General features: G+C 40.8%; 1 protein-coding gene across 1 annotated transcript in view; it reads right to left on the bottom strand.

Moving 5' to 3' along the window:
• Positions 1-25,577, bottom strand: part of Ssrp (structure specific recognition protein) — a 42,417-nt gene that overhangs the window by 2,968 nt on the left and 13,872 nt on the right. The window contains exons 4-13 of the mRNA XM_068364609.1: positions 22,047-22,222; positions 21,789-21,924; positions 21,421-21,524; positions 20,252-20,380; positions 17,891-18,065; positions 16,676-16,792; positions 14,919-15,085; positions 12,329-12,434; positions 11,162-11,371; positions 10,730-11,002 (exon numbers count right to left, since the gene is read on the bottom strand). Of these exons, the coding sequence (XP_068220710.1) occupies positions 10,730-11,002; positions 11,162-11,371; positions 12,329-12,434; positions 14,919-15,085; positions 16,676-16,792; positions 17,891-18,065; positions 20,252-20,380; positions 21,421-21,524; positions 21,789-21,924; positions 22,047-22,222 (1,593 nt within the window). The remainder of the gene's footprint in view (positions 1-10,729; positions 11,003-11,161; positions 11,372-12,328; positions 12,435-14,918; positions 15,086-16,675; positions 16,793-17,890; positions 18,066-20,251; positions 20,381-21,420; positions 21,525-21,788; positions 21,925-22,046; positions 22,223-25,577) is intronic.

Below are 25,577 nucleotides of genomic sequence, written 5' to 3'. Positions count from 1 at the left end.
GAGAGCCCCAACGGACGTCCCTCACCCCTCATAGGCCACACCCTTGCTGCCCCGAAGAGAACCACCTTCAGCCCCTTGGCTTTAAGCCTTGCAGCAGCCCACCCGTAGGGCCACCGCAGGCCCTCAGTCAGCTTACAGACCCTCCTACGGTAACACTAGGAGAGGTAGATCTGGCCGCTCCTCCAGAAGGTAGGAAGAGAGGCCCTAGTAGGGGGATGCGTCAGACATTTTTGGCAAGTACGGCAGGATCTCGGTGCGGATCCCTGGACGGTGACGGTCCTGAAGGAGGGCTACAGACTCCCTTTCCTAGAAGAACCTCCCCCTCTCATCCCAGCCGAGAGGGCCGAGTGGCTGGTTCCAAAGGACCCCTTGAAGAGGTCGGCGCTACAAGAGTAAGTAGCATCAATGATCGACAAGGGAGCTTTGGAGACAGTGGAGAACCCAGGCCCGGGTTTCTTCAGCAAGCTCTTCCTTGTGGAGAAATCGACAGGAGGGTGGAGGCCAGTCATAGATTTCTCAGCCCTCAACAAGTTCGTCTCAAAGACGGACTTCAAGATGGATACCCCCAAGACCGTGATCGCAGCTTTGAGGGAGGGGGATTTCCTCATGTCTCTCGACCTCAAGGATGCCTATTTTCAAATCCCCGTGCACCCCTCCAGCAGAAAGCTCCTCAGAATCAAGTGGGAGTCCAGTATCCTGCAGTTCAAAACCCTGTGCTTCGGCCTCTCGACGGCCCCGCAAGTGTTCACGAGTGTTCGCCGCGATCTCGGCATGGGCACACGAGAAAGGCATACGTCTACTCAGGTACCTGGACGACTGGTTGCTTCTTTCTGTCTCAAGGGAACAACTGAAGGAGCAAGGCGTTATGTTGCTCGACCTCTGCAAGGTGTTAGGGATCACGGTCAATCTAGGGAAGTCCCAACTAGTCCCCAGCACCAGGATGACTTACTTGGCGATGGTCCTGGACACCCAGTTAGTAAGGGTCTTCCCCTCAGAGGAGAGGTTAGCCAACCTAGAACGTATCCTTCAACCCTTCCTGACGGGACAACCCAGGAGGGCCAAGGACTGGCAGAAGTTACTGGGTCATCTGGTTTCGCAGGAAAAATTAGTACCGCAAGGGAGACTCAGGCTCCGCCCGGTACAGTGGAATCTGAAGGAGTCGTGGACCCAAGTCAAGGAGCCCCACAAAATAGTCCCAGTCCTCCCGAAGATGAGAGACCCTTCTTTGGTGGAACATCAGGTCGAACACAGAGAAGGGAATGCCCTTCGCCTCCGACCCCCCGGAGATGCTGCTGTTCACGGACACATCGAAGGAGGGTTGGGGAGCACACCTGCTAGGAAAATCGACAAAAGGGCAGTGGTCCAGCGAGGAGGCGTCTCTCCATATAAACATCCTGGAGATGATAGCGGTTCTGAAGGCGTGTCGACAGTTCATACACTTCCTGCGAGGGAACACTGTGGCGTTAATGTGCGACAACGCCACAGTAGTGGCGTATGTAAAGAAACAGGGAGGCATGATGTCAAAGGTCCCTCTGCGCCCTAGCCACGGAACTGTTAGAGTGGGCTACAAAAGAAGGGATAGAACTGACGGCAAGGTTCATTCCAGGAAAGAGGAACGTGATGGCCGACGGCCTCAGCAGGGCGAGTCAAGTGATAGGTTCGGAGTGGACCCTACACCCGGAGGTAGCTCAAGCAGTCATCCTATTGTGGGGCTCCCCAGTGATAGACTTATTCGCTACACGTCTGAATGGCCAACTCCCCGTGTTCTGTTCGCCAATCCCAGACCCGTCAGCAGCGTTCGAGGACGCCTTCCAACATCCCTGGGACGGTCTCGATGTGTACGCCTTCCCTCCCTTCAGTTTGATCAGGCAAGTGTTGAACAGAGTGAGAGTGTCGTCCAACCTATCGATGACTTTAGTAGCGACCTGGTGGCCTGAGAGAGACTGGTTCGCAGACCTAAAGGAATTAGCTCTTCGTCCTCCTTGGCCGCTTCCGGACAGGCCAGACCTCCTTCGTCAACCTCACTTTCACAGGTGGCACGAAAACCCTCGATCCCTCCGCCTTCACGCGTGGAGGTTATCGAGAAGCTCCTGAAGAAAGAAGGATACTCGTCGAGAACTGCGGCAAGGATGTCGGGTTATCTACGGCGTTCCTCGGCGGTAGTCCACCAGGCAAAGTGGGCAGTCTTCCTGAAGTGGTGTGCGTCCAAAAACATCAGGCCCTTAGGGGCGTCGATCCAGGACATTGCAGACTTTCTGGTGTACCTGAGAGACGACGTGAGTTCGTCCATCCCGGCCATCAAAGAAGTTCGAGCAGCCCTAGGTCAAGTCTTCCTTCTTAGGGGCATTGACTTGGGAGCCTCAAGGCACATCTCTATGCTCATCCGCAGTTTTGAGCAATCATGTCCCCCCCAGGAGGTACGGGTTCCGCAGTGGGACCTAGCCAGAGTTCTCAAAGTTCTGTCAGAGCCGCCCTTCGAACCTCTCAGGGACGTACTAGACAGAGAACTCACCCTTAAAACAGCTTTTCTTTTGTCCCTGGCCTCGGCGAAGAGAGTTAGCGAGTTACACGGCCTCTCTTACGAGGTCTCACACTCCAAAGGGTGGAGGGAAATTGTCTTTGGGTTTGTCCCTAGTTTTGTGGCGAAAACGCAGAACCCAGCGTGTTGGGATCCTCGGTTTGAGGGTTTTTCGGTGCCAGCCATCCCTCGATCCGACAACCCGAAGGATCTACTCTTATGTCCCGTGAGAACAGTAAGAAAATACCACCCTCAGATCAAAAATTTATTCATCTCAACAGGCCGAGTGAAGAAACCGGTCTCGAAGAATTCTATCTCTTTCTGGCTGCGACAGGTGATAAGGAGGGCCTACGAGGCTTCTGGGACTCCTCTCCCAGGAAAACCAAGACCTCATGATATCAGGGCTCTGAGCACCTCTTTGGCTTTCGAGAAAAACATGGCTGTAGGTAAGATCCTGAAGGCTGGGACCTGGTCTAGACAGTCCACCTTCACGGAACATTATCTCAAAGATTGTACGAGAAAATCCTTGGACAAGTTTTCCATTGGCCCAATCGTTTCGGCCCTTCAAGAGATCTAAGGTCATAGCCCCAGGGTAACCGGGGGTGTTAATGCCAAGAGACACTAGTTCCTTCCTTAACCTTAACCCCCACCCCCCCTTTTCTTTCCTTCCCCGGATCGAACGGGCCAGGAAGATGTTGAGAAGACCTTAATCACTGAAAGGGACACCCTTCAAGAGGACATGTATCGCAGTTGGTTTTGAAAAGGCAAGCCATTTAGACACTGAGTTTTTTGGATAGTTTTCCCCTACTTTTCGTGCAGTTTTCTAGTGGTCGTGGAACCAAGACCTCCTTAGAGGTTCCCTCTCGATGTTGAGAAGACCTTAATCACTGAAAGGAACACCCTTCAAGAGGACATGTATCGGAGTTGGTTTTGAAAAGGTAAGCCATTTAGACATTAAATGAGTTTTTTGGATAGTTTTCCCCTACTTTCCGTGCAGTTTTCTAGTGGTCGTGGAACCAAGACCTCCTTAGAGGGTCCCTCTCTCGCGTGCCTCCCCGTCGAATCCCGATCCCTGCAGGACACTCCCACCTCCTAAAGTGTAAGTCTCCTAAGAAGGTAGTTCTAGGTAAGTAACCGTGTTGGAACAAATCACAAATTTTTAAGTAATTTGTATTTTTCCTAACATACTTACCTAGAACTACCTTCGGGTTATGGCCCTCCCATCCTTCCCCGAGAACCTGCAGGATCGAGTAATACCTATTCCAACGAAACTTACTGGCGATTCGACCTGAGCTAGCACGCTGCCCAACCCCGGGGCGCCTCAGGGCACGTACCATACTGCCAGAGGTTGACCCCGTAGAAAACGGGAAGAGGGGGGTAAACTATACAAAAAGCTGGTCGGTTAGATAGAGTTAACCAGTAACTCCTAAGAAGGTAGTTCTAGGTAAGTATGTTAGGAAAAATACAAATTACTTAAAAATTTGTGATATTGATCAGATATACCTAAAAAGATTCTCTGAAACCATGTCAAGAATTCCTATTCATTAAGTGTGAATTACACTCTAGGGGAGAGAGTACATAGTCTGGCTCCTAAATGTTACACAAACTAAGGGAATTGCAAAATAGATAAATTAACCATGTGCCTTTCAGGGAACTAACACTGATCAGAAGTGAGTGCATACTGGATGAAAACTGACATTTATAAACTAAACTATGCAAAAGACCCAACAACATATATGTTAGATAAGAACTTAGTGGTAACAATATCTCTCCTCTAGTACATACATACATATACCAAGCCACTTCCCCCAATTTTGAGGGGTAGCCAACATCAACAATGAAACAAAAACAAAAAGGGAACCTCTACTCTCTACATTCCTCCCAGCCTAACAAGGGACTCAACTGAGTTCAGCTGGTACTGCTAGGGTGCCACAGCCCACCCTGCCCCGTTATCCACCACAGATGAAGCTTCATAATGCTTAATCCCCTACTGCTGCTACCTCCGCGGTCATCTATGGCATCGTAGGAAGCAGCAGGGCCTACCGGAACTGCGTCACAATCGCTCGCCATTCATTCCTATTTCTAGCACGCTCTCTTGCCTCTCTCACGTTTATCCTCCTATCACCCAGAGCTTCCTTCACTCCATCCATCCACCCAAACCTTGGCCTTCCTCTTGTACTTCTCCCATCAACTCTTGCATTCATCACCTTCTTTAGCAGACAGCCATTTTCCATTCTCTCAACATGGCCAAACCACCTCAACATATTCATATCCACTCTAGCTGCTAACTCATTTCTTAAACCCATTCTCACTCTCACCACTTCGTTCCTAACCCTATCTACTCGAGATACACCAGCCATACTCCTTAGACACTTCATCTCAAACACATTCAATTTCTGTCTCTCCATCACTTTCATTCCCCACAACTCCGATCAATACATCACAGTTGGTACAATCACTTTCTCATATAGAACTCTCTTTACATTCATGTCCAACCCTCTATTTTTTACTACTCCCTTAACTGCCCCCAACACTTTGCAACCTTCATTCTGCTTCCACTCCACCATTTGCTGCAACAACAGACCCCAAGTACTTAAACTGATCCACCTCCTCAAGTAACTCTCCATTCAACATGACATTCAATCTCGCACCACCTTCCCTTCTCGTACATCTCATAACCTTACTCTTACCCACATTAACTCTCAACTTCCTTCTCTCACACACACTTCCAAATTCTGTCACTAATCGGCCAAGCTTCTCCTCTGTGTCTGCAACCAGTACAGTATCATCCGCAAACAACAACTGATTTACCTCCCATTCATGGTCATTCTCGTCTACCAGTTTTAATCCTCGTCCAAGCACTCGAGCATTCACCTCTCTCACCACTCCATCCACATACAAGTTAAACAACCACGGCGACATCACACATCCCTGTCTCAGCCCCACTCTCACTGGAAACCAATTACTCACTTCATTTCCTATCCTAATACATGCTTTACTACCTTTGTAGAAACTTTTTACTGCTTGCAACAACCTTCCACCAACTCCTCTAGTAGCCATAGTAAATTGACTGGTAGGGTGCTCCCCTTCACATGACAAATTACTCATCTTACCAAGACCTTTCAGTCTGTAATGGTAGATCAGAATACTGTACTTATCCTTCCTTGTGGTAATTGGAGCAAAGCAGGGCGAAGTTTGTCTCTGACCCCTTTAAATTACTCACTTCCTTAAAGTGACTTTAAAGCAGCTGTGGCAACAACGTAGGGTGTTTGGTTAGTGCCAGGTTTAAGGCTAGCGAGTCTGTACTTGCCGTCTGATGGACAAATTTACTCAAGACTACACCCCTATGTTTAAGAATGCAGTTGCAACATGAAATCCAGGCCCTTGGCTCCAATATTGTTTTTGAACAGTAGGATCCTACAGATTTTTATAGCATAAGGCAGCCTACTTTTCCAATAAAAATACTTGCAATGTAAAATAAGGTCACTTCTCTTGACCAGTGATCCAGCAAGGAGCAAGCCTGGAATGCCAACATGGAAACACCCCTGGCATAAAGAATTGCCATGAAAGATCTGAATCTGAAAGCTACGTCGCCACTTGTCGTAAAAGTGCCAAGAGCCTATTGAGACCCGTGGAAAATTCTGAAATTACAGGAAAAAAACCACTAAAGTAAATCTCCCGATTACTGGTGCAGGGGGCCACTAATATGTCTAATGATGCTCAGGGCCTTAATAAAAGATTACTCTTGCTTGGTCTAAAGGTTCCACCTTGAGGAAATGCCAAGAGTAATGGGGGATGATCACCTCGCAAAGGAGAAGGCTCCTGTTCACTAAACTGCCAAGTTTTACGCTTCTCCGGAATATCCTTCCGTTCTTGTTGGACATCTGGGATGAGAGTTGAAGAAACCAATGGAGAATGTGAACAACTATAACTGGCTGCACACTTCAGAGAAGTAGGGTCAGATTGTTAAGTCGGGAGGAGGAGAGGCCTTAACATCTTCCTCCACTGGAGAATGAGATATAGATTCTTGTCAACTTATATATCCCCTTGAAAGCGTTACGTCTATATGCAGTGATGACGAAGGATCAGGTCGAAACCTACAAATTTGTAGCAGCTCTGAAGGCGAGAGAGGTGAACACTTAGGGGCTGCAATCAGCCAATGTGTGACTACTGAGGAGCAACCCAAGGAAATGGAGAAAATCCTAAAACTGAAGCATCGTCCTTATGAGCGGTCAAACAACATCGAGAATAAGCCTAGTAACTAGTGTCACCCTCCAACCAAATGGCTGGAAAGGAAAACAGAGTCCGTTGTGGTAATAATGAGATACTTTAAGACCAACGATCCCTTGGATTCACAGTTGAAGCGGTGCGTGTATATTCAAAATGCAAACACTTGGGTGCGTTGCACACTCGAGGGTTGTAGTATTGCACACATGGGGTGTTTACAGGGCTGTGGATGCTCTGCTGAGCCTGAGCCAACTCTTGGTTGGTTCTCTGAACATGATGCAATACATTGATCTTTGTGTATCTGAGACTATGACCCCTTAGGATAGAAGGTAATAACTTTTCTATCTGGAGGAGCAAGACCCAACGGTCATTGTGAGGCAAGACGTACCATAACTTCACCAAAGATTGGGGAGTATGTTCCTAACAACAGTGGAAGTACATGCGAGTGCGAAGAGCAGACAGATGGCTGGGTGTATGCTCTGGCAGATTAACTTGTCAGGAATGAAGAGCTGCTCGTGAACCAAGAATGCTCGAAAGGGGAAACGGCAAATGACCAGGACGAGAGATCTCGGTAAGTAACCGCCTTGCATCAGCCAGAGCAATCTTCAATAGCTGGAGTGAAGTCTGAAGCTAAGGATCAGTGAAGGTAGAATCTTCGGCCTCATGTTGGAGGGCTGGAGGAACTAAGTAGCCAAAATCCATCAACTACTCTTGCAATCTATTTATTCGAAATTCAATAATACTAAAAATTACCTATCTACTCCCTCCCTTTTCATGAACAAAGAAAGGACTTCATGAATAACAGTCAACAGCAGCACACAACAAGACAAATCCTACTTAATTCAAGACCGCAATAAATAGATTTGTGCACAACAATAAAGATTTTAGGAAAAGTAACATAAGTTCCAAGGCCTTTGCATAAGCCAAACAGCAAAGTAAGGAATAAATTACTTTCAGCATATCCATTCAATTGTTTCAAAAATATGGGAATTATGGAAGAGAAACTCCAGCGATTCCTTGAGCAGCAGAGTGAATATTGAGCTTTAATTTTTAGATTGGGTAATTTTAAGAATGGACAATGCAACAGCATATCGAAACTTAATCTATCTGTATGCTTAAGAAGGTAATGAATGCAAGAGTTGATTGGAGAAGTACAAGAGGAAGGTCAAGGTTTGGGTGGATGGATGGAGTGAAGAAAGCTCTGGGTGATAGGAGGATAGATGTGAGAGGGGCAAGAGAGCGTGCTAGAAATAGGAATGAACGGCGAGCGATTGTGACGCAGTTCCAGTAGGACCTGCTGCTTCCTCCGGTGCCTTGGATGACCGCAGAGGTAACAGCAGTAGGGGATTCAGCGTTATGAAGCTTCATCTGTGGTGGATAACGGGGGAGGGTGGGCTGTGGCAACCTAGCAGTACCAGCCAAACTTAGTTGAGTCCCTTGTCAGGCTGGGAGGAACATAGAGAGGCGAGGTCCCCTTTTTTGTTTCATTTGTTTGATGTCGGCTTCCCCCCCAAAATTGGGGGAAGTGCCTTGGTATATGTATGTATGTATTATCTTTAGGAAAGTCTTGCAAGCCTCTTTTGATGGGCAATACAAAACCATCAAGAATTATTTTCTATTAGTAGAGAAAAATTCTGAGCTACTAGATCACATTTTTTATTAAACCCATCCCCTGGGATACCATTAAGAAACTAGAGGGGCACTCAGTTGAGCGCAGACATCCGCCGCACCAGCTTATTTCTCGACTTTTTGCTCGACCTTGACCTTAACATGTATTAATTGGTATTTCAGCCTGGGTAAGTAATGAGCTCAAGATATTGAGGGAAGATCAGTTGTATTGGGAGAACACGGTTATTATTATTATTATTACTAGCCAAGTCACAACCCTAGTTGGAAAAACAAGATGATACAAGCCCAAGGGCTCCAACAGGGAAAAGTAGCCCAGTGAGGAAAGGAAATAAGGAAATAAATAAATGATGAGAACAATTAACAATAAATAATTCTACAAACAGTAACGTCAAAACAGATATGTCAAATATAAACTATAAAAAGACTTATGTCAGCCTGTTCAACATGAAAACATTTGCTGCAACTTTGAACTTTTATGTTCTACTGATTCAACTATCCAATTAGGAAGATCATTCCACAACTTGGTCATAGCTGGAATAAAACTTCTAGAATACTGTGTAGTATTGAGCCTAATGATGGAGAAGGCCTGGCTATTAGAATTAACTGCCTCACTAGTATTACGAACACAATTGAATTGTCCAGGAAGATCTGAATGTAAAGGATGGTCAGAATTATGAAAAATCTAAAAATCTTATACAACATGCATAATGAACTAATTAAACGACGGTGCCAAATATTAATATCTAGATCAGGAATAAGAAATTTAATAGGCCGTAAGTTTCTGTCCAACAAATTAAGATGAGAATCAGCAGCTGAAGACCAGACAGGAGAACAATACTCATAAGGTAGAATGAAAGAATTGAAACACTTCTTCAGAATAGATTGATCACCGAAAATCTCAAAAGACCTTCTCAATAAGCCAATTTGTGCAATTGAAGAAGACACAGACCTAATGTGTTTCTCAAAAGCAAATTTGCTGTAGGGAATCACACCTAAAATTTTAAGTCATACAAAGTTAAAAAAAAATTGATCAATACTGAGATCCGGAGGGTTGGGCATGAATGTAAAGAGAGTTCTGTATGAGAAAGTGATTGTACCAACTGTGATGTAAGGATCGGAGTTGTGGGAAAGGAAAGTGACGGAGACACAAAAATTGAATGTGTTTGAGATGAAGTGTCTAAGGAGTATGGCTGGTGTATCTCGAGTAGATAGGGTTAGGAACGAAGTAGTGAGGGTGAGAACGGGTGTAAGAAATGAGTTAGCAGCTAGAGTGGATATGAATGTGTTCAGGTGATTTGGCCATGTTGAGAGAATGGAAAATGGCTGTCTGTGCTAAAGAAGGTGATGAATAAAAGAGTTGATGGGAGAAGTACAAGAGGAAGGCCAAGGTTGGGTGGATGGATGGAGTGAAGAAAACTCTGGGTGACAGGAGGATAGATGTGAGAGAGGCAAGAGTGTGTGCTAGAAATAGGAATGAATGGGGAGCAATTGTGATGCAGTTCCAGTAGGCCCTGCTGCTTCTTCCGGTGCCTTGGATGACCGCGGAGGTACCAGCAGTAGGGGATTCAGCATTAAAAAGCTTTATCTGTGGTGGGCTGTGGCACCGTAGCAGTACCAGTCAAACTCAGTTGAGTCCCTTGTCAGGCTGGGAGGAATGTAGAGAGGAGAGGTCCCCTTTTTTGTTTCATTTGTTTGATGTCGGCTACCCCACCAAATTGGGGGAAGTGCCTTGGTATATGTATGTGAGATCCGGATGTTCAGGAGCCACTGTCCTTGACCTACATACAATCATACTTTGAGTTTTGTTAGGATTCAACTTCATACCTCGAATTTGCACCATGCACTAATTTTAGCTAGATCTCTATTAAGGGATACAACAACCCCAAATATACATTCAGGGGATGGAATTGATGCAAAGCGAGTAGCATCATCTGCATATGCAACAAGCTTGTTTTCTAGGCCAAACCACATGTCATGATGTCATGTGTATATAGTATAAAAAGTAATAAGGCAAGAACACTACCCTGTGGAACACCAGACATCACATTCCTATACTCACTATGGTGCCCATCAACAACAACTCCTTGAGATCTACCTTAAAAAAATCAATAATAATGCTAAAAATCGACCCACCCACTCCCAACTGTTTGTTTGAAAAAAAGGGCCTCTTGATTAACACGCTAATGACTTTTTTAGAATTGCAATTGGTCAATAATTACCAACCAGCTTACAAAGCAAATACCAAGGGAGTTAATACACCAAATAACTCTAGTTATTAACAGGACTAACAAACTTCAACTTCCAATTTGACAAAACCTCTAAAAACAAACTAGAGTAAGATTCGAATCACCATACCTCTTTCTTTGCCTTTTTCTTCAAGGGTTTGTCATCACTGGCATCACTGCTACTGTCACCCCCAGAGTCTTCAATATACTCCTTTGATTTGAACTCTTTATTTGACATAGCTTTGCTGGGTGAAAGGCTTTCTTTTGGAGGTTTCTTTGAAGTCTTCTTTGGAGTCTTGGACTTGGCTGGAGCAGCAGCACCACCACCACCACCAGAAGCTTTGTACTCCTTCATAGCCTTTTCATACTCTACCTTACCCTCTGCTGCCTTTTCTTCCCATTCCTGAGAAAAAAAATCAAGAAAACTAAAAACCAAATACAGGACTACCGATCTGCATACTTCATAAAAAACATTCCTCAAATATTAAAATAGAAGCACTTTTAAGGCATATACGTATAAGCATTTATAAAGAAAATAAAAGGTACTAAATATAAAACTTACTTTCTTATCATCAAGTTCTTTCCATTTTTTACCAGCCAACTTTGATATTTCTGTGATGCTAATTCCTGGATTTTCCTCCTTTATTTGTTCTCGATGCTCATTCAACCAGAGGAAGTATGCAGACTGTGGACGCTTGGGTTTGTTCTCATCCTTTTCTTTCTTTTGCCTCCTTTTTCGTGGCTTTTCCGAGACAGTCTTTGATTTGGGTTTCTGTAAAAAGTGAAATTGAATTAACTTACCAGTTAAACAAATGCATTATAATTAACTGTTTCCATTCCATAATAGGAACTATTTAGCATTAAATTAATATATGATCAACTTAACTAGGAGTCTATAAGATTTCCTGTTCATTTTTTTATGTAACAGTTCAAAAAAAGCAAACCACAAATAGCTATTTTAATAATATAAGCAATGGAAATACAGTATACTGTAAATTTATGAATATTGCATAAATAATTCATGTCTCATATGAATATAACAATATCAACAAGACAACTGAAATGACCATTAATATTTGATTTACCTAAGCATCTTTTTGTCAAACATCGCCATAAGAACACAGTACTTGACTAGAATGGCATGGCTATTCGTGAACAAATAATAAATTTTAGATTTTTAGAGTATGCATCAACATTTAGCTGGCTTCAATAGGGAAGCATTATGAGAGTATTGAAACAATTAATTTCACTTGCCAGTTTTAATCTAGTTGCTAAAGTATGAAAACAGCTACTGCCCTTGAATTTTCTGGCACGAAGCCAACTTGAAATTTTTTTATGTTTAATTTCACCTTACGGAGTTATTCTGGTGGTTCAGTATACAAGCCACTTTACTAAAACAAAAAACTAGTGAATTATAACATTTCCAAGCATGGGATTCAAAACATTCATATACGTAACACTTGAGAAAGATTCCAAAATAAATTAAGCACCAAAAATCACAATTCCCCGAAAGTCAGGATATTCATTCGAGTACTACCTAAAATAACCACAAAGAATACCCAAGATTCACTGAATAGATACAAACAGCCTTACTGGCTAAAACAGCTATGATAAATTTACTAAAAAAAAAAAAAAAAAAAATAAACATTTATTTCCCCTTAACAACACTTAATGGCTCATATGGGTAACTAGAAGACTATATAAACATTAACAAATAAAAAATGCAAACCTTAGGTTCCTTTTTCTCTTTCTTTTTCTTCTTTGCACCAGCATCTGACCCAGAGCCAGCTTCTGAATCGTCAGAGTCTGTACTGTCACCAGCATAACTATCATATCTGTAGAGAAAAAAAAAGGGGAAAACTTTCAAAAACAAAATTTTATCAAACAACTCATTACTTTTAACTAGCCAACAGGCCTAGATTCTACATTTTCTTTAAAATCAAGATAAAAGATAGAACTGTACACCAGCATACACTGGCAAGTAGATCCTCAGGTCCCTAACAGAAATATTACTTGGTACTAGTAGTTAGATAGACTTGAGACATAGTAGATTGGGAAAACAGAATTCCTGGGCTAAAGAAAAAAAGTGGGGACTGGAGGGAAAAACCCAAACCCAGTACTACAGTTCTTCAGCCCATGTGCATAGCCAACTCTGAATATTCATGTACAGTATTCTGATTTCTAAAATTTTCTCTGCATGTTGGAACCATTGTAAATGATAGTACAGTACAGTAGTTCTAGTCATTGTTACTCTAGCCCCAGCTCTAGTCGAACAGAATGAGTGTAAGAAGATTACAGATCAATGAAATTGGACCAATATCAAAACGGCTCTAGTAAAAAATGTTGAAGAGGTTCTTTTTTTGACTTAGATCACCAGAGATGAAGAATGAACTACTTATGGGGTAGTGACTAGCATAGCAATACCCTGGCACTGTATATTGTAATTGAATGGTCTGGTTCCCGTTACTCACTGAAGTACAAGTTTGGTTCCGGTATGAACGGGGCTCTGGTATATGAATTCTCCAGTTGAAACTTCTTGCCTTGATTTGAACCAACACATTTGATGCTCCCAAGAGACAATACATTCAAATACAAATTGTTGCTTCACTTTACCAAAATAAAAGAAAAAAAACCTTTAATACAAATTGTTGCTTCACTCTACCAAAATAAAAGAAAAAAAAACCTTACTTTGCTGACCGAGATGGAATAACCTTTGGCTCTGTGCTTATGCGTACTGGAACAAAGCCTCTCAGCCCCAACCTGCGACCACTGGCTGCATCCTCGAGAGGTACCACTTTCTTAATTTGGGATACCGAAGTGTTCTAATTACAGAAATAGGAAGTAATTCCCCTACAGGTAAGAGATGTGGATTGTACCAGAGCTCATCCACAATCTGGCCAAAGGAAAAAGTGCATAGCACTGCATAGGGCTGAGCATCTCCAACCAGCCTGGATATTGGGGTAATCAGTCCAGCCTCTCAAGGGGGCATGTCATGGGACCAGGGAGCACCCAGAAGCCCTCCCCCTTCCCCCAAACGAGAGTTTGTGTCGACAAGAGTCCTTTGCGGGACTTGTTACAACTGGCCTTCCTAAATCCCTACTTTTTGTTAGAAAAAGAATCAGAATAGGAAAGACTAATTTTTTCTCTTACAAACTTTCCCCACAAGCTCTAAGAACAGAAAGGTCAAGGTCTGAGTTGACACTCGCCCCAAAGGGAGAAACCGCTGGGGTTGCTCCAACAGTACCCATAACTCTGGGTCACTGTCACAAGCAAAAGGGTAGGCAAACTCACTGGCGTTCAAACTACTAAAGACAGAGATGGAGGGAGCCACAGTAACCAGGTGACAGGTAAAGAAGCAACCACAGGGATGACACCAACAGGTTTCAATGGCCCTCGAGCTTTCATACATGCTTACAGCTGCGGCACTTTCAATGTCACAATGCTAGGAGCTTTCTTAACAGCCTTCTTGGGCTTAGGCTGCACTGCAGGAATTACCACTAGGGACACTGCTGACATTAATACAAAACTCAAGAAAGACCAAGCCTTCCTTAGGTCAAACTCATAGGCAAGGATCTGCACGGCTCCAAAAGAGCTTCCAATGCATCCTGGAGTGCCACAATCACAGGGGGAACCCCAAACACCATCAAACGCTGAAAAACTTGCCGATGCAGATCAAAAGTCTTCCAGCTCCTGAAGAATACTTACAAGGGATGGAGCCAGGGGCGTTTACTGAAGAATACTTACAAGGGATGGAGCCAGGGGCGTTTAACTAGGAGCTTCAGAACCTGACAAAGCTCAATGAAGAGAAAAAAAGTTCTATCATGTCTCTGGCATTATCTTGGACACTGCCAAGGATTGCACCAGAGAAGATTTAGCCTTAATTTTCTTCCTCAAAGAAAAAGCCTTCCACTGACCGGGAAGCCACGACCAGCACCCAGCACATAGGGATGACTACAAATACTCATGGCACTTACAAGAAGTGCAAAAAAGTGTGGACCCATGAACAGTGTACCAATTATCGGCTACAGCGTCCCCCTTTCATGTTTCATATCCATAATCAAATCAAATCACAAACCATTCACTCTTAAGGAAAAATTATTATAGTCTTCGAATAGGTCGCTACGGTATGTCGGTACTCGCTATGGCCAAAGACAAAAGCAGTCTTTGAAAGGTAAGTGAGCAGGAATACTCGCACTGTTGTTAACTATGTCATTAATAAATTCAGCAGTCGTTTCAACTTCACTGAAGACATTCCCTATTTTAACGGACTAAAGGTTTGTACAGTATACTTGTAGACACAAATATGCTGCTATACTTACTCTTCAGCCACATCACTGCCTTCTTCTCCTGGAGCAAAATCTTCATCTTCACTACTGTCTTCATCACCATCATCACGTTCTTGAGCCTCCTCTCTAACTCGTCTCATATAAGGATCAGGCTCATCGGCATCACTGTTATCAAAGTCATCATTCTTGCCTCCCATTTCCTGGAAATTACATTAAAGAAATTACCATCATCCAGCTCACAAAAATGATTATATCTAATAAAGTCATTTGACTTTAAGACTATCATAGCTTGCATACCAAGAAGTAACAGCAAAAATACTTTAAAATTTAACATTAGCATGACAACTTAAGAAACTAATCGAAAGACAAATCATTGCAATAGATAAAAACTACTCTTTGTGGCCGAATTGGATGCTTGGGCACCAGATATATAATTTTGAATGCTCAAAGGGTATTTACAGTATAACTGATACCTAAATTATCCTCTTGGAAAAAATGGTTCAACAAGTGCTCATTCCAAGTGATGAATAACTGTAGGTGACGATGCACATGGTATAGTTTTTATAAATTTGACTGAGTTTGAACTGGAAAGGGGGGATGACCTAGCTGGTCTCTGATAGAGCCTCTGTGGGTCCTGTGCTGCATGGCTGACTGGAACCTGACCATAATTCCCAGGACTTCTCTTGTTCCCTTTGTTTCCCATTAGTTCTCTTCACTTACCATACCCATTTACATCTTATACTACCCAGGCATTTAAGCATTCATGGCCTTGGGGAGGTTCTGTAGCAATATTGGCATGAGCAAATAATATCCCCTAACCAAACTATATCTGCACAGCTAATATGTTGCATTCCATAATCCACTGGATAAATCAGCTTTGAAGCTTTTTCTCCTGGTAGGTAATACAGTAGTTATGCTGGCCTTGTTTCAAGGAAGGTATCCACATTCCCATTATAGCTATTGCCTGGTCCCCAGCCCTAGGTGTAGCTTTAATTTGTATACTGTGCAGTATGTAGTAAAATAATTTACTGTATATCAGCTTTGTCACCATTCAATAGGACCCTAAATTAAAATGTCTACAGTAGAACTAATACCAAATGTATGGCAACTTAGTTGCTCATTATTCTTTGTTTTTGTTTTTAAAACTTACCTCATTCTTTAATTGGAACATTTGTTTCTCCTGCCTTTTGTCCTCCCAAATATTCTAGCTGAGTAGTCTTTGCACCTATTTTCTAGTTTTAACCAAAAGTTCAGATTTTGAGTGCATGGAAGGGTAAGAAATCGGTAACACTTACTGTCTAATTTACCACCCTCATAGTTTTATAATTAGTAAACTGTAGTGATTTTGATCTAGGGGCTATTAAAACGTTTTCACTGTTATCAGGTCAAAATCATTATTAATGTTTTATGTATTTATGTATTTGTGGATTATAATTTTTGCTTAGTATCTTAATTCACTTTCTCCACATGGTCAAGAGACAGGGAATGTATAATATTGTCCCTTATAATCTTTCTTTCATGGGTTTCCATGACAAACATGGGTATTATGTTGCAATTCTAAATGCATGTACTGCACTTTCAATAGTGTTCATGGGAAGTTGTACATTCATAAAATATTTATCTATTTAACCTTTCCATTCACTATTAATAATAAATCTTATACTATACATAAAAAGGCGATCTTGTTTTCCATATCATGCATCAAACTAAAAGCAATGATTTGAGCATAAATTATAAACAAATAAAACTTTTACTAAAATTAAACACAAACTGAAGTGATATATACGTACCATCTTGCCTCTGTTCTTAATTCGCAGTTTCTTTTGATTGACGTAGTCAAATAGACGATTGTATTCTCCCTTTTCAATACTACTGAATGTATGTACAACACCATTTTTTATTTCAACCTGTGAAAATTAGAAGTTCAAAAGCATGTTTAATTCATAAAGATATATGTCTTTCACTAGTTCACATGAAAAATAAAATTAATTTGCACCTCTGGAGGTAAGTCATTAAAAACAAAATTATTTCTAATACAGGTAGATGTTGACTTATGACTGTTTGACTCTACAACAATTCTTTTTTACTCAGAACATCACAAGTATGTCGGAAGTAGTCTACTAATAGAAAAAATTTTCCTTGGAAAAAAAATCTTCTTGTATAAAAATGAACTGATTTATCTTGGTAAGTTAGTATTTTCTATTATTAATAATATACAGTCTCCATTTTCAGTAAAAAAAAAAAATACATAAGGTTTTAATACCTGTGGAGTTCATATCATATGTCGGGTGACGTCATATTACCACCGGAGAGCGAGTGGGCAATATAGCGACCTCCTTCCATTAGGCTAATAAGTAATGTTTGTATTCTCTTTATCGAAATATCAAGTAACGATACAAAGTATTTTGTGTGAATAGGTTATGAGTACTACTTAGCGTAAATTTGATTCTACACTAGTTCTATTTCATCTCTGATAATAGATCAATATTTATCTAATGAAAGTACACCAATAGGACAAATATTTTCTTAGAAATATTATATTTTCTTTTACATTACAAAAATTAAATACTTTTGCCTGGTAAGTTAGTGTTTCCTTTCAATTCTTGCAAGAAAAACGAGGATTACACATTTCGCAAGTCATTCTTTTTTGCGTACAAATGGTGCACACACCCAAAAAAAAAAAAAAAAAGAGAGAGAGAGAGAGAGAGAGAGAGAGAGAGAGAGAGAGAGAGAGAGAGAGAGAGAGAGAGAGAGAGAGAGAGAGAGAGAATTTTTAAACTAATGTCAATCTATACAACAAATATGTAATGACCTCAAAATAGAGGATGTTTGATTAAAACTAACTACATAGTGTATCTAGTGATACGAGGTAGATAGTATCGATACACCTGGGGAAAAACACAATGATAATTGTAATTTAGCTTATTCTGAAAGACTGAAGGCTCAACAACACTAATATGACTTAATCAGCTACCTAAGGCTTACATAATGGTAAAACTTCTCACCTCAAAATCGAAGGACCTGGTTGTAGATCCTGATCTTGCAAAGTTGACTGAAGTGATTTCATCAGAACGAAGATGAACAGGTGGCTTGTGAACATATATTAAGCCACGTTCTAATGGGTAAAGATAACCAGCTGCGGCTTTGTAAGAACAACTGATGGCTGGTGTCCCAGAGTGTCTGTTAAAGATAATTTTCATCATAAGCCACAATTAGCATTAAATCTATTGATGGAATTTTCTTACTATGTTAAATTAACTTTATAATCTAATGCACTAAGCTACAGTAACACAATATGAATAACATCTATTCCTGTAATTTTGTAGACGACAAAATACAACACAGGATTAAATTAAAATGAAGTAATTAATTTGTTTTGATCTACCATATTTATACAGCCTAGCAACTCTCGGAACACAACCGAAGTCTGGCCCTGCTGGTTGAGGGAGAGACTGTCCATATCCAGAACCAAGTTGGTCCGAATCCTACAAAATGGTACAAGACTCCTTATTGTCAAGGTACATAAGTTTGACCAGTATGTGGTGCATGTCGATGGCTCTGGTCAGGTCACCCTGCACAAATATCTTCCTGTTGTGACTTGCAGTCATTCATCTGTTACCTGGCCCAACACCAACAACTTGTCCTCAACTCGCCCCAACTCACCTGAGTTACCTGTCATGAATCGGCATTGCTCTGGATATGTCACCCCTCCCACATCTTAGGCACAACCCAGGCCATCTGTGACATGCCCAGAACCTTCAACTGAAAGCATTCCTTTTCCACTCACTTCAATATCACTGGGCCCACACCCCATTACATCTGGCCGCGTCCCAAGGGCCCTGCGTGGCCTCCAGCCCCAGAACAAACCGAGCTTCAGAAGTGGGCACTGACTTAGACCCATCCAAATATCTGATTCGTCAAGCCCGGCAGTCATCCAAATAGTTAGAAGACTATTTGCAGACTCAATATTGTTCTTAGGAGTGCACCTATTGATATTATTTTGACACAATCCATCCGTCATTGTTTCTGCACCCCAATGATTAGGGGAGGGCATAGAGTATATTTAAAGGTTTCATGACACCCACTGCTTTATTGTTATTTCACCATCTCATATTTCAGATGTGATCATTTTCTGGAGAATAAAGTTCATCTGAAGAAAAGTATACTTATTGATTAGATAAGAAATAAGTAGGTAAGAGAGGGATTTTATGTTACCAATTTATATTTTGTTAAAATGTTTCTCATGAAATGTGACTTTATATCATCAAATAAAGTTAAGAGATTAAAAGATACTTTATGAACAGAACTGCAAATTCTAACCCATTCTTAACCTAAAATATGTTTTCCCTATGAAAAATTCAAACTTAGAATCAACTATACAAGTAAAAATTTCACAAATAAAAAGTTTATATACAGTCAGTGCGAGACATACTTCCCTTTGGAGATTGAAAATTAAAGAAGAAAATTTTCAATAAGAGAGGATGAAGAGAAACAGCATGAACACAAGATGGGCAAGAAAGTTGGAAGACTCAATACCTCATACGCCACTTCATTACTACCTAAGCTTGGTACAACCATGCACCTTAGGTTATTTTTACTGGACATAAATTGCTACAAAATGTCGCAAACAACCCCCGCATAGCCAAGGAAAGTGAAATCAAGAACTTTAAGCACCCCTTATTGATAAGAGGAACAGCCTTGTCAATAGGTGTGCAACCTCTATACCAAAACCAAACTTCTGCATGAATATATTAGGTGCAACTCTGGTGCAAAAAAAGAATGAAGGGGTACTGTACCATAACCTGATCACTGTGCCAGGAAACACATCCGGTACGAGTACAACTTTTCTACGCCCAACAAAAATAGGGTGGACACGTTACGACTAACACCCACTTAACAATCAAGAGGAAGATTTAGTTATTACTGAGATTGAAAGAAAGGAAGTCATATATAATACAATCTCAAAAAACTTATTAGATGAAAAAAAACCAAGTACTACATCCAAACTATTTTCAGACTTTTTAGACCTTATATGGTCAACAACACACATAACTGTTGAGTGAAGTATTATCTAAAATTATATTCTTATCCTCAAATACTTACACTTTGTAAAACTTTGCAATTTTGGTTAATCTTTTGTAATAAACAAATTTCCAGCAACATAGGAGCAAATGTTCCTTGGCAGAATTACTACCCTAATAACCACTACAAAATTATTTATTAGCAAGCTAAAAAACATAAAAATAAATCATCATGCTGAAGCTACTTTCTACTAAATATGAATCAGCAGATATTCAGCTAACCTAGAGTTCAATCTGCTTAAGAATTCTAAGACAAACTACATGAAGAATATGACAAGCACTTACCCCATGAAGTTTCCTGGTGTAACAATTTTACGGTTACACATTCCTTTGAATATCTTACTAATGATTTCAAATTGGGGCCCACTCATCTCCTTCTCTAACCGACCTTCATATTTATCTTGCAGTTCTTCTCTGGAAAAAGCAAAATATATCTGATACAGTTACGAAAAAAATGGTCAGATTAACATACTATAACATTCTTGAAACCACCATTTTCAAACTTTTACATACAATATGGAAAAAGTTTTCAAAAAGCTCTTGAATCAATATGTTATATCACACATGCATTTCCAATCTGAATTTCTAGAGAAGACCATAGGCAACACCAAATATCCTACAATTTCAAGTAAAGTAATCAAATACAGTTGGGCCTCTTTATTTGTGGGGTTAGGTAACAGACGGGCGCTAAGTGGGAGAAATCACGCATGCTTGCTGCCCTAGGGTGGGTCAATTCATAACCTACCCACTCACTGACCAGCACCTACCTGTGGTTAACTAACACACTAGATAACTCACTGAACTGCAATACTACTTTTCACTGCTTTCTATCAAGGTATTTTAATACATATTACTTTATAGAGATAATTGTACATATCAACACAGCTTCAGTACAAGATCAGACAACTTATAACACGAAAGTCATTCACTACACTTCGTATAGTAACAGCAAAACACTTGTTCGTAAGCAACAACACTCAATGATGCTGTAGAATAAAAAAATCCCTATTAGTTGATGAATGAATTGCACAGTAAATTTAAAACCTGAAGTAAAAATGCTTTAATGGGGTACAACTATCTTTAAGCAATGCTTAAACCAATCTGCCTGAGCTGACAAAATCAAATGCTATGTTTTAAGGTTTTGTATACAGTACAATACTGTACTGTATATACATTACAGTACTTCATTTTCAATGAAAATATGAATATACATCATACCAAAACTGAAAAAATAAGTATCATGAATAAACAAAGATCAAACCAGCATATATTGAGGCCCAACTGTACACTAATGAATATACAAATAATAGTTTAGTTTACTGGTACCCTCAAGTCAAAATCCACAAACCCAAACTAATTAATCAAACTTAGGTTAAATAAATTAATTTGCTGGCCAAATCTTGCCATCATGTGAACATATCAAAAACTTCCGGAAAAAAATTAAGTTTACTTACTCTGTCAAAGGCAATTCAATTTGATCATCATCATCATTGGCAAACAGTAAGATCAGGTAGGGATAACGAGTCTGACCCTGCTTGATTGGGGGATCTAAGGATACCTGTGGTAATGGAAATGGATTAGCAAAGTGTTGAAATAGCATTTGCTATTGAGAGAGAAAATAATTTATATAACAGTAATGTGACCAAACCCCTGAACAGTGGCAGCTCGTGATAATTACTGTGGAACTGCAGCAACCCCCATTTTTATTTTATATTATTGATATTAAATATAATGAATTTTTCTAAAATTCTTTCTCTACACCTGTATATCATTCTTAAGCTTATCATACTTATAAAGCAAAGGTTAACAAATTAATACTAACCACAAAGAAATGCTGCCGTTGATCCATGTGGGGCAGTAAGAACAATCGCAGAACAGTTTGAATTGGAATCTTGAAATCAAATGTCTTACCATGAAGTTGAATAAACGATGGATACACCTTAATATCGTAACGACCACTGAAATAAAAATCAAACATAACAGTATCTTAATAATTAAAGAATTACACTAAATACTAAAAAGGAGAATTTGTACACCACTTTTTTTGACAACAGAATAAATGAAAGTTTCTATAGCTTACCGAGGGGTAAGACACTGAACCTCCCGGAAGATAGCAAGAGCATCTCCAGTTGCTGTTATGACAGAGGCCTTGGCCATCACACGCTGCTGGAAGCTTTCGACAGGATCTTCACCAGCGAGTTCCGACGAAGGTATGTGGAATCTCATTTCAATTAAGTTGATCGAAGCATCATCATGCTGTAAAAAACATTAGGTAAATAATTTTCATTACAAATTACCAACAGCAATTAAAACATCAGAGAAACCCTCTGGTTAAAGGATTTTTCATAGAATCAATAACAACTAGTATCTACAAAGAAGTAAAGCTTAAAAGAACCAATGTCTAGATGAAAATACATATTTTGAAAGCATGAATCATGGTACAAAACTGAAATAGTTAAGTGACAATTGATCTTCATCACAGATATAGTTGTACCAGTCACACAATCAAATATCTTCAGTAAGGCTATAAGAAATCCAAAAGAAAATGAAAATAGAAAAAAATAAATTGTATATTTCTTACATACTCAAACCTGAAGGCTTCAATATAGGAGTAGCCATATCTCTACTGCAAGAGGGTTAAAGTTTTTGAAACTTGGCAAAACGATAGTATAGTCATTGATGGAAGGCAAGGGAGTATGGAGTACTTCACTATCTCAATTTAGCCACAACACTTGAGAGGGTTGGTTGTGGGAGGAAATTATTTAAGGACTGTCTTGTATGGCTAATAAGACTATCAAAAAGAAGAGCCTAAAGAGGAAAGGTCATTAAAAGATAAAAAAAGAACTGTTCTTTCCTTGCTGTAAAGGGAGAAAATTACTATACGTTTGAGCTAACTACAATGAAGAATCAAACACAAAAAAAATACAACTTTAAAAAATCTAAAATCTGAGCCTAAGCACTTTGAAGTGTACTAATACCGGGAGTTGGAAAGCTACTTCAGGTTGTAAAGTCACTAAAGAACTATGAAGAACCCAACAGTTGAATCTGCATAGAAATCAATTCATACAGATCTACCTCGGCCACCCATACAATTCGTAAAGATCTACCTAGGGCCCTGGGCTTATAGCATCTTGCTTTTCCAACTAGGGTTGTAGCTTGGCAAGTAATAATAATAATAAAATCCTTTGGTAAAAAGGAAAGTTTATCTTCCATAATTAACCTCATTCCATGGCCTCAATAAGAAAAGTTAGCCATGAATACAACAGCACAATACACAACTTGTTTCTGTCTTAAAGATGGTGCATTAGTCATTGGAGAACTCAAATATCATTTTGTGATGGTCTTCTCTAACACAGCTTCAAATCTACTTCCCTCATCAAATGGAAACTTGAAACAAAAAAAGTGAATGAGATGATGACAAGAGGCTAAACCTTAATACTGACTAGAAGTTACCTGTTACTTGACCAAATCATCAGAATATTTTAATTTATTCTCTAGCTCCTGAACGGCAACTTTTCTATCTCCTTTGACTCCAAAGAAAGGTTTGGCCAGTCAGGCTGCACATTAGTTATCTATCCAGAATCAAAGTTACATGATATAAAAGGAGTAGGTAACACCATACAAGGCTTAGCTAAAATGTTATTTTCATTAGTAAAATAAATTTTTGAATATACTTACCCGATGATCATGTAGCTGTCAACTCCGTTGCCCGACAGAAATCTACGGTCGGGATACGCCAGCGATCGCTATACAGGTGGGGGTGTACTCACCAGCGCCATCTGTGGTCAGGTACTCAAGTACTTCTTGTCAACAAGACCTCAATTTTCTCCTCGGTCCACTGGTTCTCTATGGGGAGGAAGGGCGGGTCCTTTAAATCATGATCATCGGGTAAGTATATTCAAAAATTTATTTTACTAATGAAAATAACATTTTTCAATATTAATCTTACCCGATGATCATGTAGCTGATTCACACCCAGGGTGGTGGGTGGAGACCAGTATACATGTTAACAAAGAAGCTAAGTATCCCGTATTTCATTTTTATTAGTTATTCAAAATAACAATATAAAATAAATAAGTACCTGGTAAGGAAGTCGACTTGAACCATTACTCTGCCTTTAATAAGTACGTCTTCCTTACTGAGCGTAGCGGTCCTCTTAGGATGCTGAACGACTCTTAGGTGCTGAAGTATAAAGGGCTGCAACCCATACTAAAGGACCTCATCACAACCTTTAACCTAGGCGCTTCTCAAGAAAGAATTGACCACCCGCCAAATCAACAGGATGCGGAAGGCTTCTTAGCCGACCGTACAACCCAAAAACAACAATAAAAGTAATCAAGAGAAAGGTTAAAAAGGTTATGGGATTATGGGAATGTAGTGGCTGAGCCCTCACCTACTACTGCACTCGCTGCTACGAATGGTCCCAGGGTGTAGCAGTTCTCGTAAAGAGACTGGACATCTTTGAGATAGAATGATGCGAACACTGACTTGCTTCTCCAATAGGTTGCATCCATAACACTCTGCAGAGAACGGTTCTGTTTGAAGGCCACTGAAGTAGCCACAGCTCTCACTTCATGTGTCCTTACCTTCAGCAAAGCAAGGTCTTCTTCCTTCATATGAGAATGAGCTTCTCTAATCAGAAGCCTGATGTAGTAAGAAACTGCGTTCTTAGACATTGGTAGCGAAGGCTTCTTAACAGCACACCATAAGGCTTCTGATTGTCCTCGTAAGGGTTTTGACCTTTTCAGATAGTACCTAAGAGCTCTGACTGGGCAAAGTACTCTCTCCAACTCGTTACCCACCAAGTTGGATAGGCTAGGGATCTCGAACGATTTAGGCCAAGGACGTGAAGGAAGCTCGTTTTTTGCCAAAAAACCGAGCTGCAAGGAACATGTAGCCGTTTCAGATGTGAAACCTATGTTCCTGCTGAAGGCGTGGATCTCACTTACTCTTTTAGCTGTTGCTAGGCATACGAGGAAAAGAGTTTTTAATGTGAGGTCCTTGAAAGAGGCTGATTGGAGCGGTTCAAATCTAGATGACATCAGGAACCTTAGGACCACGTCTAGATTCCAGCCTGGAGTGGACAACCGACGTTCCTTAGAGGTCTCAAAAGACCTAAGGATGTCCTGTAGATCTTTGTTGGAGGAAAGATCCAAGCCTCTGTGGCGGAAAACCGCTGCCAACATACTTCTGTAACCCTTGATCGTAGGAGCTGATAGGGATCTAACGTTCCTTAGATGTAACAGGAAGTCAGCAATCTGGGTTACAGTGGTACTGGTTGAGGAAACTGCATTGGCCTTGCACCAGCTTCGGAAGACTTCCCATTTAGATTGATAGACTCTGAGAGTGGATGTCCTCCTTGCTCTGGCAATCGCTCTGGCTGCCTCCTTCGAAAAGCCTCTAGCTCTTGAGAGTCTTTCGATAGTCTGAAGGCAGTCAGACGAAGAGCGTGGAGGCTTGGGTGTACCTTCTTTACGTGAGGTTGACGCAGAAGGTCCACTCTTAGAGGAAGAGTCCTGGGAACGTCGACCAGCCATTGCAGTACCTCTGTGAACCATTCTCTCGCGGGCCAGAGGGGAGCAACCAACGTCAGCCGTGTCCCTTTGTGAGA

This window comes from Palaemon carinicauda, chromosome 41, assembly GCF_036898095.1.
Source record: "Palaemon carinicauda isolate YSFRI2023 chromosome 41, ASM3689809v2, whole genome shotgun sequence".
Lineage (NCBI taxonomy): Eukaryota > Metazoa > Arthropoda > Malacostraca > Decapoda > Palaemonidae > Palaemon > Palaemon carinicauda.
The sequence above is the reverse complement of the archived record's forward strand: the minus strand, read 5'-3'. Positions and strand labels throughout refer to the sequence as shown.